General features: G+C 41.0%; 1 protein-coding gene across 1 annotated transcript; it reads left to right on the plus strand.

Annotated features, from left to right (window-relative positions):
- The first annotated feature begins 396 nt into the window (after positions 1-396).
- LOC308610284 (transcription initiation factor TFIID subunit 7-like) lies at positions 397-2,208 on the plus strand. The gene has a single exon (XM_081259476.1). The coding sequence runs from the start codon at positions 568-570 to the stop codon at positions 1,615-1,617; it is 1,050 nt and encodes a 349-aa protein (XP_081115602.1). The 5' UTR covers positions 397-567; the 3' UTR covers positions 1,618-2,208.
- Positions 2,209-13,777: the final 11,569 nt, after the last annotated feature.

The following is a 13,777-nucleotide window of genomic DNA, read 5'->3' on the forward strand; positions in this document are numbered from 1 at the left end:
TCAAGTGCCGGGAAGAACAAAGGAATTCGGAAGGAGACTCTCGGCTCCCGGCCGCCTTTCTCTGAGTGGCTTCGTTTCCCGCTCGCGCCTGTCCGGAGAAACTGGACTTATAACCGTCACTGGATTGTAAGTACCCGAGGCGAAGAGAGCTCACTACGCCCCGCTTTTTGCGTATCTTTGTTCCGGGAGAGTTTGTGGATTGGGAGTATCTGCTGAGCCTTACTTTCTGTGCCGAAAATCATTCCGTAGGAGCCGCCATTTGCTTTCCCTGCGTTGTCCTGCAGCGGCAGGACAACCTCTATCTAGAGGTTGGAACTTGGCATTGCAGCTAACAGATTTAAATGGACCTGAGTAAGGCAATGCGTCATTAACGACTGGTATTGTCACAGCATATTTAGAAAGACTTGGAACTTAATTCCGAATAGACGCTTAGTTGCTCTTCTACCTAGAACTCTTTGTAATTAAAGACGTCAATTTATAAAGAACTGGTCTTTCTGTTGAAATAGCTGAAATTTTTTAGTGCAACAAGTGGTTATTAGAGAAAAACTGAGTCACAAAGAAGTAAAGATGAGTAAGAGCAAAGATGATGCTCCTCACGAAGTAGAGAGCCAGTTTATCTTACGCCTACCTCCGGAGTATGCCTCTACTGTGAGGCGGGCGATACAGTCTGGTCATGTCAACCTGAAGGACAGACTGACAATTGAGTTACACCCTGATGGGCGTCATGGAATTGTCAGAGTGGACCAGGTCCCATTGGCGTCAAAATTGGTAGATCTGCCATGTGTTATGGAAAGTTTGAAAACTATTGATAAAAAAACCTTTTACAAGACAGCTGATATCTCTCAGATGCTTGTCTGTACAGCTGATGGTGATCTCTATCCTCCTGTTGAGGAACCAGTTGCCACTGCTGATCCCAAAGCAAGCAAGAAAAAGGATAAGGACAAAGAGAAAAAGTTTATATGGAACCATGGAATTACTCTGCCTCTAAAAAATGTCAGAAAGAGAAGGTTCCGTAAGACAGCAAAGAAGAAATATATTGAGTCTCCAGATGTGGAAAAAGAAGTAAAGCGGTTGCTGAGCACAGATGCTGAAGCTGTCAGTACCCGTTGGGAAATAATTGCTGAAGATGAAACAAAAGAAGCAGAAAGTCAAGGCCTTGATATCTCTTCCCCAGGAATGTCTGGCCACAGGCAGGGCCATGACTCATTAGAACATGATGAGCTTCGGGAGATATTCAATGACCTCAGCAGCAGCAGTGAAGATGAAGATGAGACACAGCATCAAGATGAAGAAGATATAAACATCATTGACACTGAGGAAGATCTGGAAAGGCAGCTACAGCACAAGCTAAATGAGTCAGATGAACACCACCAAGAAAACGAGGGAACTAATCAGCTGGTTATGGGAATTCAGAAACAGATTGATAACATGAAAGGCAAGCTCCAAGAGACCCAGGACAGGGCAAAGCGACAGGAGGATCTCATCATGAAAGTGGAGAACCTGGCTCTCAAGAACAGATTTCAGGCTGTGCTGGATGAACTGAAACAAAAGGAAGACCGAGAAAAGGAGCAGCTCAGCTCTTTGCAAGAAGAGCTAGAATCACTCCTAGAGAAGTGAGGAGAGTTTTGATACTTAATTTCATTCCTGACAGTGGTCAGCCTTGAAAGAAAAACTTTGTTTTCATCACCTGGACTAGACAGTAAAACTTTGCAGTAGTTCCCAGTTTCCTCCACTGCCTTCTATTGGATTTGTTTTATAATTGTGAATTTCTATCTCATTTGTTTTTTGGAACCACTTCGGTGGGTGTTTGTCCTGTAGTAAGTAGGAATGTATAGACAGATAAATGTAGGGAAGTTGTAGGATTAGTGGAGTGAACAGTTCAGTTTGGTAATTAATCACAGCTTCACTGCAGGACTTTGCTGCTGTTTCTCCGTTTACCAGAAGCTGCCATTGCTACTCTGTGATGCCATCTGAGATAAATTAGTAGATTCTAGTTTGGTGGCAGTGAAGTTTGTTTACATACGTTTTCCCATGCTGTAGCTATTTTCCCAGTTATTCAAAGCAGTTTTCCACATTTTGCATTGCAAATCATTTCATAAAGTTGTTTTAACAATAAATAAAAGCAAGTAATTTTCACCTTAAAAAAAATAAAATATCACTCTTGAAATAACAATTGGCAGACGATCATAAGCTTTTTTTTGACTTCATAAACACTCTTAACAACTTATTTAATACACTATTGTCCAAGCAAGTTGATTAATAGAGAATCAAAAACATACAACTTGAAGTAGAAAAAAAAAAGCTGTATTTATGAAGATGTTTACAATAGTTTATTTGAGGTTATTTCCAATTTTTCACCAATTTAAAAAATTGACCTACTCAATGAAACCATGTGAATGCAATGTTAAAAAGTATAACTATGAATCACAGAATTTAAATTTAGTATGAAAAGATAAGAATGGCAAATTATATTGAAGCTATGTGGAATTATGTTTATAGACAGCAGGAAGAGAAAATTAAAATGTAAATATTGCTTGATAGGATAATGGGATTAGAGGTGGTCTTTTACATTTTTCATTTTTATGCTAATACCTTTATAAAACCCAAAAATCTTCAAACAACACATTTTTTAAAAATTGTGGTAAACGACACAAAACAGAAAATTTATAATTTTAACCATTTTAAAGTGGACCGTTCATTGATATGAAGTCAACAAATTTTTTAAACTTTCAGAGGGCACCTGAATAAAAGATGTGTTGTCCACTGGTGATTTTAATGTATCTGGTATATAACTAAAGTCACCACAAAACCCTTTCTGGGAAATTGGCAGATCATAAACATAAAAAATTTATTTTGCTTTTTATTAAACCTTATTGTTTTGCTGTTTCAAAATTCAAATTTACTCACAAGAAAGAGTCAGTTTCATATTAGATTTGGTTTCACAAATGCTGCTCCTGCTATTCATTCTTATCACCAAAAAAAAAAAAAGACTATTTGTGACTAACGATAATATGTTACAGAAAATAAAAAGTTAAAAGGTTTTCAATCTGCATATCTGGGAACCTAAATTAAAGCATCACACAACATTTTCAAAAACAGAAAAGCCATTTGATTTGACTAAAATCTTAGTTTTAAGATGGCAGAAAGTACCTTGATAATTTTCTTTTAAGAAAGAAAGAAAACCAAGCCATTAAAGAGAAATTCTTCCAAGAGAACTGAAACATGCTATATACCTCTGACTTGGCACTCCTTCTATCTGGAGAACTTGTTTGGTAACTGTTTTCATCACAGAATGATCTAAAGTAAAATGAATTGAAATTAGAGTAATTATTTTCCAATGAGTGGCTATTTCCATTTAAAACCAAAAGCCAACTAATTATTGCTTTTCCCAGACATTTAAATATGAAATCTACATTATATAATTATACACTTATTTCCCCCTTTGTGTATTCTAATTTCTTCCTCAGAAACCTAAGATGCCATCTTGCAGACTGCCCACAGTGGCTACTATTTTGGCAGCAGCAAAGGTCAACTTGAAACATTTTGCATCTGAAGTGGCTTTGGATACCTTTGGATACAAAGTACAGTCTGAGCACCGTCCAGACGCTTAGATACCTAAAGAGCATCTAAGATATCAAACCAGGGCATCCAAGATAACAAACCAAGTCCTGATATTCCCTCAAAAGCTGCTCCTCCCATCAGCTCCCTTCTTCTAAGTGATACTACCCAGTTGCACACATAATCATCAACGACTTGTCTCCTTGTTACTATTTCCTTCATACCTCACATCTATCTGCAGGTCTTGAGAGCTACACCCTCAAAACACAACCTGAATTCAACCACTTTTCATTTGCTGCAAACTTCCAACCTAACCTAGGCCATAAACATCTCTTATTTGGAGCACTGTGATAGTCTCCTAACTGGTCTCCCTGTTCCTCTTCTTTTTTTTTTTTTTTTTTTTTTTTTTTTGCTGTACACGGGCCTCTCACTGTTGTGGCCTCTCTCGTTGCGGAGCACAGGCTCCGGACGCGCAGGCTCAGCGGCCATGGCTCATGGGCCCAGTCGCTCCGCGGCATGTGGGATCTTCCTGGACCGGGGCACGAACCCGCGTCCCCTGCATCGGCAGGTGGATTCTCAACCACTGCGGCACCAGGGAAGCCCCCTGTTCCTCTTCTTTATCCTCCCAAGTCCCTTCTCTATACCAGGTCACCTTATTCAGATACGATTTGGATCATGCCTTTTTCCAGTTCAAACCCCTCTACTCATTTAGAATAATCCACATCTTTACTCTGGCCTTCAAGACTTTACAAGAGCAGACCCCTGGCTAGCTCCTTGACCTCATGTCCTACCACACTCTTCTTCACTCAGTACTCTGCCCAGATTGGCCTCCTTGCTTTTCCTTAAATACTCCACCCACCTACATGCCTACATACTCATTGCCTCCTTGTCCTGGAATGTGCTTACTCCACATCTTCCATGGCTTGCTCCTCTCTTCATTCAGGTCTCCGTTCAAATGCCACTTCTCCAGTGAAGCTGTCCCCTAACAAACCTATCCAATGGAGTCCTACCTGCTCTCCCTCACTCTCCTTACATTAAGATAGTTTTGCACTTCCTACTCTCTAAAATTATATGACTTATCTCTTTACTCATTTCTATCTGATGTCCTTCACTAGAATGTAAGTTCCATGAGGGCAAGACTTTTGTCTGTCTGGTTCACTGCTTTATCCCTAGTCCCTAAACCCGTATCTGGCACACAGAAGATGATTACAAAATTACTTGTGAATCTGACAAATGAATAAAGTACTCCTGGCAAGAATTCAGAGGCTGCACAGGAAAGAAAGAATGCTCTTGGTGGAAGCAGGCTTAGTATCTAGGTTCACCTCTATTCAGAGTAGAGATAAGAAAAATTGACAAGTATAATTCACTTTAGTTAGTACAGTAGCTGCTAAAAACATAAGGGAAGTGCAACACTAGAAAAGTACAGTTGAAGCTTGAACAACATGGGTTTGAACCTCGCGGGTCCACTGACACACGCATAGTTTTCAATACATATGTACTATCGTCCTACATGATCCAAGGTTGGTTGAATCCACAGATGTGGAACCACTGACTATAAACTTATACCCAGATCTTGAACTGTGTAGGGGTCGACAGCCCTAACCCCACGTTGTTCACGGGCCAACTGTATATGATGAGGAAAGTTAAACACATTGTTTTAAAAAACTGTCAATACCTGAACAAATTGTTTTTGTTTTGCTATGTGTTCATCAATTTAAAAAAAGTGACCACATACCAACAAGCAGATTTTTTCTTATATCCAGAACGAGCAGAGTTCTGTTGGTTTCAGGGGCCTTTAGTAAAGCCTTTGCTCCTTCACTGGTGAGGCCGCACTGCTGCAGGTCAAGTGCTTTCGATGAAAGACAAACGTCACTTGCTAACTCTACAGATTTAACATATAGACAACTCTCATTTTCTCACGTGTGGAAGAGTCCTGCACAAGACAAGTCATGGCAGGTTTGTAATTTTGGGTATGGAAAAAAACAGAAACATATATGCACACACATAATGCATAATCCAATTTAAAAACCTCTTCTTGGATGTGCAGTGATAACCCTGGCTTTAGTACCAATAAATCATACAACGTATTTTACAATTACAGAACTGAAGAATAACTGTATATAACCTATGAGCAAAAAGCATCACAAAATGAATCTCAGTTCATAATTAGCAAGGGCGGCAGGGGCATGTAAACCTCACAAGCAAAACCTGGTGGAGCTCAGAAATGCACTGCATTCTTTTGATCATGATCTTCAGCTCCAAATCACACTTGAAACTAGTTCAAAGGGGAAAACAAAATAGAAGAAATGTAATAACTGTTAGTTTTAGAGGAAAAAAAGACAAATCTAAGAGGATACAAATAATAAAAACTTTCAACAATGTGTGAATAGAGAATACATACTAAAAACCTATCATGAAAGTAGGATGGTAAAGAACCCTCGCAGTAAAAGGTCAGACAAAACCCAGAAAAACTGATCATGAATTCTAGTAGTTCTGGGGCTGAACAACCTACTCATTTAAACCAAAGGGATCATCACTAAAGCACAGGTATTAAAAAATATTACATGAAAGGAAACTATCATGAGTCTTTTGTTTAAGTGTTGTGTGGACCATCACATTAAAATAACTGGAGTCTTTCAACACCCCCATGACGCACAGAAATAGCAAGTCAGACATACGGATCTGACAGGATATGATACAACCCTTACAAACTCTCACTACAGAAGAATGGACACAGGGTATAATTAACCAAATAGCCAAAGTAATACAAACAGCCAGTAAACCTCACCAGTCAATCAGATGAATACAAAATAAAACAAAATGTGGTTATTGTCCTATCAGATGAAGCCAAGATTCTGTAAGAAAAGCCTTTAAATAATGTCTATACCCTTTGGATCCAACAACTCTCTTTCTAAGAATTTAACCAAAAGAAATAGTCAGAGATATAGGTAAGGATATATATCAGAGTACTATTTGTAACTGAAAAACTGGACAAAGCTTATATACAAGAATGGATAAGCTATGTGCACTGTGGCATATTCATATAATGGAATACTGAACAATCACAAAAAATGATGTAGGAGATGCAAATTTACTGACTTGCTAAAATGCTCATACTAAATTAATTGAAAAAAGTTATAAAATTTGGAGTAATCCCACTTGCATAGAAAATGGAGAGGTACTCATTTTTGTAGTTTCACATTTTTTTACAAGTGCTACAGGCCAGTGTTTGTGAGAGGCAGGCTTCACATCTACTGTTGGGGTGGACTACAAATTGGCATAGCCTTTCTGGGTGGTAATTTGGCCATGTGTATCAAATGTCTTAAAAATAGGTCACACTTAGTCATTCCACTTGTAGTACCTTATTCTACAGAAGTAATCCCGATGGACACAGAGATGTATATACAACGTATTCACATTGTTTCTGACAGGGAAAAGCAAACTGTCTAAATAGAATTGCAAAGAATTGATTAAACTATGGGACATCAATACGACGCAATACTACATGATACATCTTTAAGTGAAAAAAGCAGGAATGTGAAATAGCAAGTATACTACAATTCTATTTTTGTAATCCCTAAGTGTACATATATATTTGTAGAAGAAAAAAAGACTGAAAGTATATACGCCAAAATGAACAGTGATTATATCTGGGTATTAAAATTATAGGTTCTCTTGTAACTCTGTATTTTCTGTAAAGGATATATGCAACTCTTAGAGAAAGTTTAAAAGCAAAATAAAAGCTATCAGTAAAATGAGGCTTTAAAACATCCTATCACAATAGTATCATGCCAAAAGCTAAGCATATTAAAAATTCAGTATTTTCAATTTTAGAATTTCCCTCTAAGCCATAAATCCTCACTAAGAGATTCTGCCAAAGCACTTGCACCCAGGTCACCAATGAGCGGGTTGCAGTTCAGAGTGATGCGCCTCAAACCAGCCATGCAGTCAAGATCACGTCTCCTGGAATGAAGACTCTCAGCCCAGGTTTCTTCATGCCTTCTGGTAGTCTGATACTTCAAAGATTTAATGGGATGAAATTAAGATGCTTGAATAAGGAAACAGGGTGTGCCTGAGTATGGCTTCTTATGTCAGAGATTTACACACACACACAGATCAAGCATATATGCCAGGAGCATCAACCTGAGAACTTCAACAGTCACTTCTGGTTTACGAGTCCAGTGAGTGACCCAGATTCTGCTCGGTCAGTGATTAGATTCTAGCCACTGCATTTCCTGTTTCTGAACACTTATGTAAAGTTGGACAACTCAATTACAGTCTATGAATTATTTTCCTTATCTTCTAAGTCAGGGAATTGGTTCTAAATTCTATCTTTGCTGAGGCCCTATATTTCATCATCCTGTCCTCCAATGGCCTCCAAACACCTGACTGGGCAAATCATAAGAAAACTTTTTAATATGCATCTTATTTATTAACAAATTATATACACAAAGTTCCATACATATAATTTATGTACATGATAAACTACACAGATTTTTAAAAATAATACAAAGGTAAAAATGTTCTAATATTTTCTTTTCCTAACTCCTAAGGCATTATTTTATTTTACTTATTTTTTTATAAAGATTTATTTATTTATTTGCTTGTTTGTTTGTTTGGCTGTGCCGGGTCTTTAGTTGCAGCATGCCGGATCTTTTAGTTGTGGCATGTGGGCTCTTAGTTATGGCAGGCACGTGGGATCTAGTTCCTTGAGCAGGGATCGAACCCAAGCCCCCTACATTGGGAGCACATAGTGTTAACTGCTGGACCGCCAGGGAAGTCTCAAGCATTATTTAAAAAACTATATTTACAAAATGTATCTCACATGCTACCTAGGGTGTGCACACAAGCTTTAGAGGCCTGGACTATGCAGAGCCAGTTTGATGTGCCTTGGGAAAATAATGGTTTGACATTTAAGCAAAAGTACTGTCTTGAAGATATTCAATTCTTTATATTCATAAAGTAAATTTTGGTAACAGGGAACACTGACTGTCAATGAAAAAAGTCTTATTACATTCCTGAAAATGTAAAAGACTCAAAGTGCCTTTGTTACTCTATAAGGAAAATCATTAGTGTCATTTTTCTATTAACAATAACTTATTAAAGCTCCAAGCAGAAACAACAGCAATCACTTACACAGAGCTTAGTATGTGCCAGGCACTATTTATACAAATAAGTGCATTTAAACCTCATAATGAGGCATAGAGGTTAAGTGATTTGCCCATGGTCACTAGCTATGAAATGGGAGAAAGGGAATTTGAACCTAGGCCATTTGGCTTCCGCACCCAAGTTCCTGTTTTCTACCTCAGGGGTCAATGGACTTGCCCTGTATAGGCTCAAAGAAGTTTTCAATTTTTAAAATCTAAATTTAAACATTTTTCCAGATTTGTGGGCTATACAGTTTCTGTTGCAACTACTCGGCCCCACTGGTGTAGGGTGAAAGGAGCCATAAATACCACGTAAACAATGGGTGCGACTATGTTCCAGAAAAACTTCCTTTACAAAGCCAGGCGACGGGCTGGATCTGGCCCACCAGCCAGAGTTTACCTATCCCTGATCTGCACCATCAAACTATTAAAAAGCCTTCATGTCAAATTATTAACTAACTTTAGGCCTAAATACAGTCATTATAACCACTGTAAAGTTGTTAAGGCATTATTTCAAAAACTGTATTTACAAATTGCTGATGTACTGACTTTTATTAGTTTAAAAACTACAACAGCTAATAAACACTTGATTCATTTAAGTCTTGAAGACTAGAATGGCATAGTTTCTTCACAGTATTACAATAAATGTTTTCAGTAAAAAAATACATAAAAGTATTATTACGTATTATATATTAAATCTCTTATTTCTAAAATTAAGTGGACTATCTTTACTAAATGGTAGAATCCCAAACTGAAAACTGGTCATATTCTTTCAGCAAAATGAAAGCTGTGCTCACATGTATCAAAAGGCAAAAATTAGGGCTTCCCTGGTGGCGCAGTGGTTGAGAGTCCGCCTGCCAATGCAGGGGACATGGGTTCGTGCCCCGGTCCGGGAAGATCCCACATGCCGCGGAGCGGCTAGGCCCGTGAGCTATGGCCGCTGAGCCTGCGCGTCCAGAGCCTGTGCTCCGCAACGGGAGAGGCCACAACAGTACCACACACACACACAAAAAAAGACAAAAATTAACTGCCCTCTGTATCAATATATTAATGTGTTTCAATCACATATGTTTTCATGAAAGTTTAAACATAAAATCACCTTTAAGATCTAGGCCATGTGATCTGCTCCATGCCATGTCAGAATACACCCCGTGACGTTTACTTAACTTGTCTTAAGTGTGATAGAATTCTTTATACCTTGACAAATAACTAAAAGGAAAAAAAAAACCCACACACACAAAAGATGAAGAGCCTATACATTTGTCAATCTTGACTTATTTGCTTTTCTTGAGTCAGTTGGAGGTTTATAGCCACATTCTCAAAATCATTAACTACAATCTTCCCAAACAGGTAATTGACGAACAGATGCATTCTAAAACTTGTCAGTAACAAAGTGCTATTCCACTTTACAGCAACAGTTTAATTCTATTTAGATACTAAAACTGAATACACTGAATACTGCAAACTTTATTCCCAACCACTCAGCAAAGTACTACATACATTTTCAGATATAGGAAAAAAAAGAAAAAAAAAAAAAGCATACGATTCTTCCTATTTTCATTTCCAAAGATACATCCCAATCTTAATGATCAATCAGCGATTTAAACGTCAACTGCAAACCCAGTATACTGCTGCTATGCAGTGTACTAGAGCAATAGAAGAGAGAGGACCTCAAACCCTCTGTTCCCTCAAATTCAAAGGCAGGCTTCCTGACCCCTCCAGACCACTACTGGACACAGGGAAGGCACACTAATGTTTCAGGACCCCAACCAACAGTCACCTGCTTTGTGATTACTTCCATGACACACCCTCACCAACACCAGAGTTTGCTGCTCCTACGGGACGTTACATGTATTTACTATTTTAACACATACCACAGTGCATCATAATTATGATTGCAGATAGATGTTCTAACAATTGAAAGAGAATGATGACTTTTTTGCTCTTTACATCTTGCTATTTCCCTTCCCATAATATTTCTTGAAGCGAAACCATAAAATATAGACAAACACAAAAAACAGAAAATATAAAAAACGTGTGCTTTGCACCTTAACACAAACTTAAGTAAAATTAGTTCTGACAGTATCCAGCATGACAAACTTCCATGGTACAAATGAGAATGGACCAAGGTTTGAGCAGGTACAGGAGACAATCCAGGCATGAACACCACCAAGGAAAGGTAGACAGGAAGTAACATGGTGTGTAGGAAATCACGAGATCAGTCTGATGGGAAGAGACTTAAACAAGACTGAAACTCACTTCCTAAACCTCCATCTCCAACTGGACAATTCGCAGGACACAGGTGCACCAAAGTGGCCAATTTATTCAATCCCTTTAATATGGAGGAAGAGTTTAAAATTTTACTGGTTTAATTTGCCCCCAAAGCAACTCTCAACAGTTATGGCCTCTGTCGTCGGAGCTTTGTATGAAATTAAGTCAAAGTGTGGAGCTCCTTTGCCTTTTTTTTTTCTCCTTAAAAAAGAAAAGAAACAATTGTTCCGAGTAAAAACAAACATATTCCGAAGCATGTGTACATTGAAAAGTAAAGAAACTTTATTAACAACTTCATAAAAACTGACTTAAAATTTTAAAAAGAAAAAAACATGTTTCAAAGTCCTTCCGACTGGAGTCGTGTCTCATCGTGTCCTTTCTTTACAGAAATAGTCGTACTAGGACACATATGCACAAGGATTAACACCATGACACACTGTACACGGCGGGCCCCGGCGAGCTCACCAGGCGTCGTCTGAGTCCAGGTCTCTGGGGAGGATCCACTCCACGGATGAGCCCAGCAGAGTCTGAAGCTCGTTCGTGAACTCCACCACATCTAAGAGCTCCTTACTTTCCGGATTAAAGGACTCCAGGTCTTTGGGGCAACAGAATAAGAGACTTGCTGACACTTGCCGGTACAACTCGGCCTCCGCGATGGTGACAATTTCCACATTTGGAAAATTGCAGCGGAATATGCAGGAGGACATTTGCAGTTTCTTGAGCAGGTCTGAGAGCAACAGCCAGTTACGACGCCTACACCAGAGAAAGGACAGTGGTTTGAGTTTCCGGCAAAATTAGAGGCGCTCCCAACTATAAACTACCCGTCTCCTGGCGGTGAAAGGGCCTGCTACTTCCACTTTGATTACCCCACCCCCACCCCACTTCTCACTGTCCTTAGAAGATCTACTACTTTTTTTTTTTTTTAATTTTATTTATTTATTTATTTTTGGCTGCATTGGGCCTGTTGCTGTGCACGGGCTTTCTCTAGTTGTGGCTCGCGGGCTCTAGAGTGCAGGCTCATTAGCTGTGGCGCACGGGCTTAGTTGCTCCGTGGCATGTGGGATCTTCCCGGACCAGGGCTCGAACCTGTGTCCCCTGAAATGGCAGGCGGATTCTTAACCACTGTGCCACCAGGGAAGCCCGGAAGATCTACTTCTAGCGGGGGAACTCTGGACTCATGTGCATGTGTTAAGAGACCACTTAGGGCGGATCAGCCAACTTAGACAAAAGCAGGAGCAGCGCCCCTGAACCAGCCTCGTTGCAGGCCACCTCAGTGCTGCCTTGGCTCTGGCCACAACTCAGGTCACCCCTCTCCAAGTAAGTGCACCCCGTTCTAGTCACTGGGGAAAACCAGTCTGTATGCCAACCCAAGGGAGATGGCAAACACCTCTTTGACCTCTCCTCTCCTCCGGCCCTCACGGAGAGAGCATGAGAAACACTCGAGGTCACCTGGCTTTCCTTGCCTTTCCCACACCTCCAACCCGCCCCTCAATGCTGCCGGGAGTGAGGCTTTTTCGAGAAGGGAGGTGGTACAATCCTTCCTGATACCCTGCCACGCTTTATGATCTCTATCCCGAATACAATGTCACCACAAAGGCAGACACGGTCCCAGCCTCAGAGTCCAAGGAGGATGCTACTCCTTAAGCACTGGGGTCAACACACAGCAGAGCAAGGTTTCCTGATGTGTTCACTCCGAAGGGTTGGTCATGGGGCACAGTGGCCCGACTGTGGGGACAAGACTCGATCTAAGCAAATCTGAAGACACATAAGATCCCAGGTGCCACATACAGCTTTTTCTAATCTTATACGAGAAGAGGGTACACATCAGTATTGTCCCGTGGACCTCACGCGCCTTGGAAGGCCCCTATGGTAGCCGTTTGGGGAGGATCCCTTCCCCAAGAGTTTAGTGACTGAAACTGTGCAATTGCAGTCGCTGACTCCCGTGTCCTTTGGGCTCTAGGGGTGTGTTCCAATGAGGGCAGTTGGCTGGGGAGCCCTCCCATCCCCCAAACTTTTCTGGAAAAGTTCCACTGCATTATGTGAGGTCGGTGGACACTTGGTGAGGAATTCACTCACCCCCCAACACATCCACCCTCATCTGCTGAAGGGGATTTCTAACTCCTGCCACCCCACAGAGCAGCTGGGCTGGCTCTCAACCACACGCTGGCCACGCTCACCCCTGAGCGACGGACACCTGGACGTTATAACACGGCAAAACGGGGTCTTCGGAAAATTCAGATTCCAATAGGTCACCATAGGCCTCGTTGCTGTCATCCTGGTCCTCCGGTCCTGGGGGATTTGCTAAAACATCGTAACCACTTTCATCATCTGGTTCTAACCGGGGGGGCAAACAAGAGAGAGGTCAGTAAGCTGGAGCAAGATTCCAGCTGTTCTCCAAAAAGGACCCTGGAAAAATTCTTTCCCAAGCAAGCCCTGCTCACAGCACCACCCCCACCCCCACCCCCACCCCCACAAGCCCAACTGAAACGAACAAGGCTGCTCACCACACACACAGCTGCCAGAGAACTCCGAAGAGCAACCGGGGTTACCGTCGTCAGGAGCCTGCAGGTTATTTCAACAGTGTGGAGAGAGAGGGGGAGAGAGAGAGAGAGAGAGAGAAACAAGATAACGCCTGCTGGTAAGAGGCAAATGCTGCTGGAGTTCGGGAACATCTCACGCTGGGGCTGGTGTCACCTCCTGACAAGTCCCACTGCACACGCCTCCAGGTATCTGACTGAAACCTCCCCACGCGTCCACCCGCCTTCCTGAGGGACTGCCCGCCTCACCGCCCCAGCCTGCCA

Source organism: Mesoplodon bidens (genome assembly GCF_964165515.1).
Source record: "Mesoplodon bidens genome assembly, contig: HAP1_SCAFFOLD_349, whole genome shotgun sequence".
NCBI lineage: Eukaryota > Metazoa > Chordata > Mammalia > Artiodactyla > Ziphiidae > Mesoplodon > Mesoplodon bidens.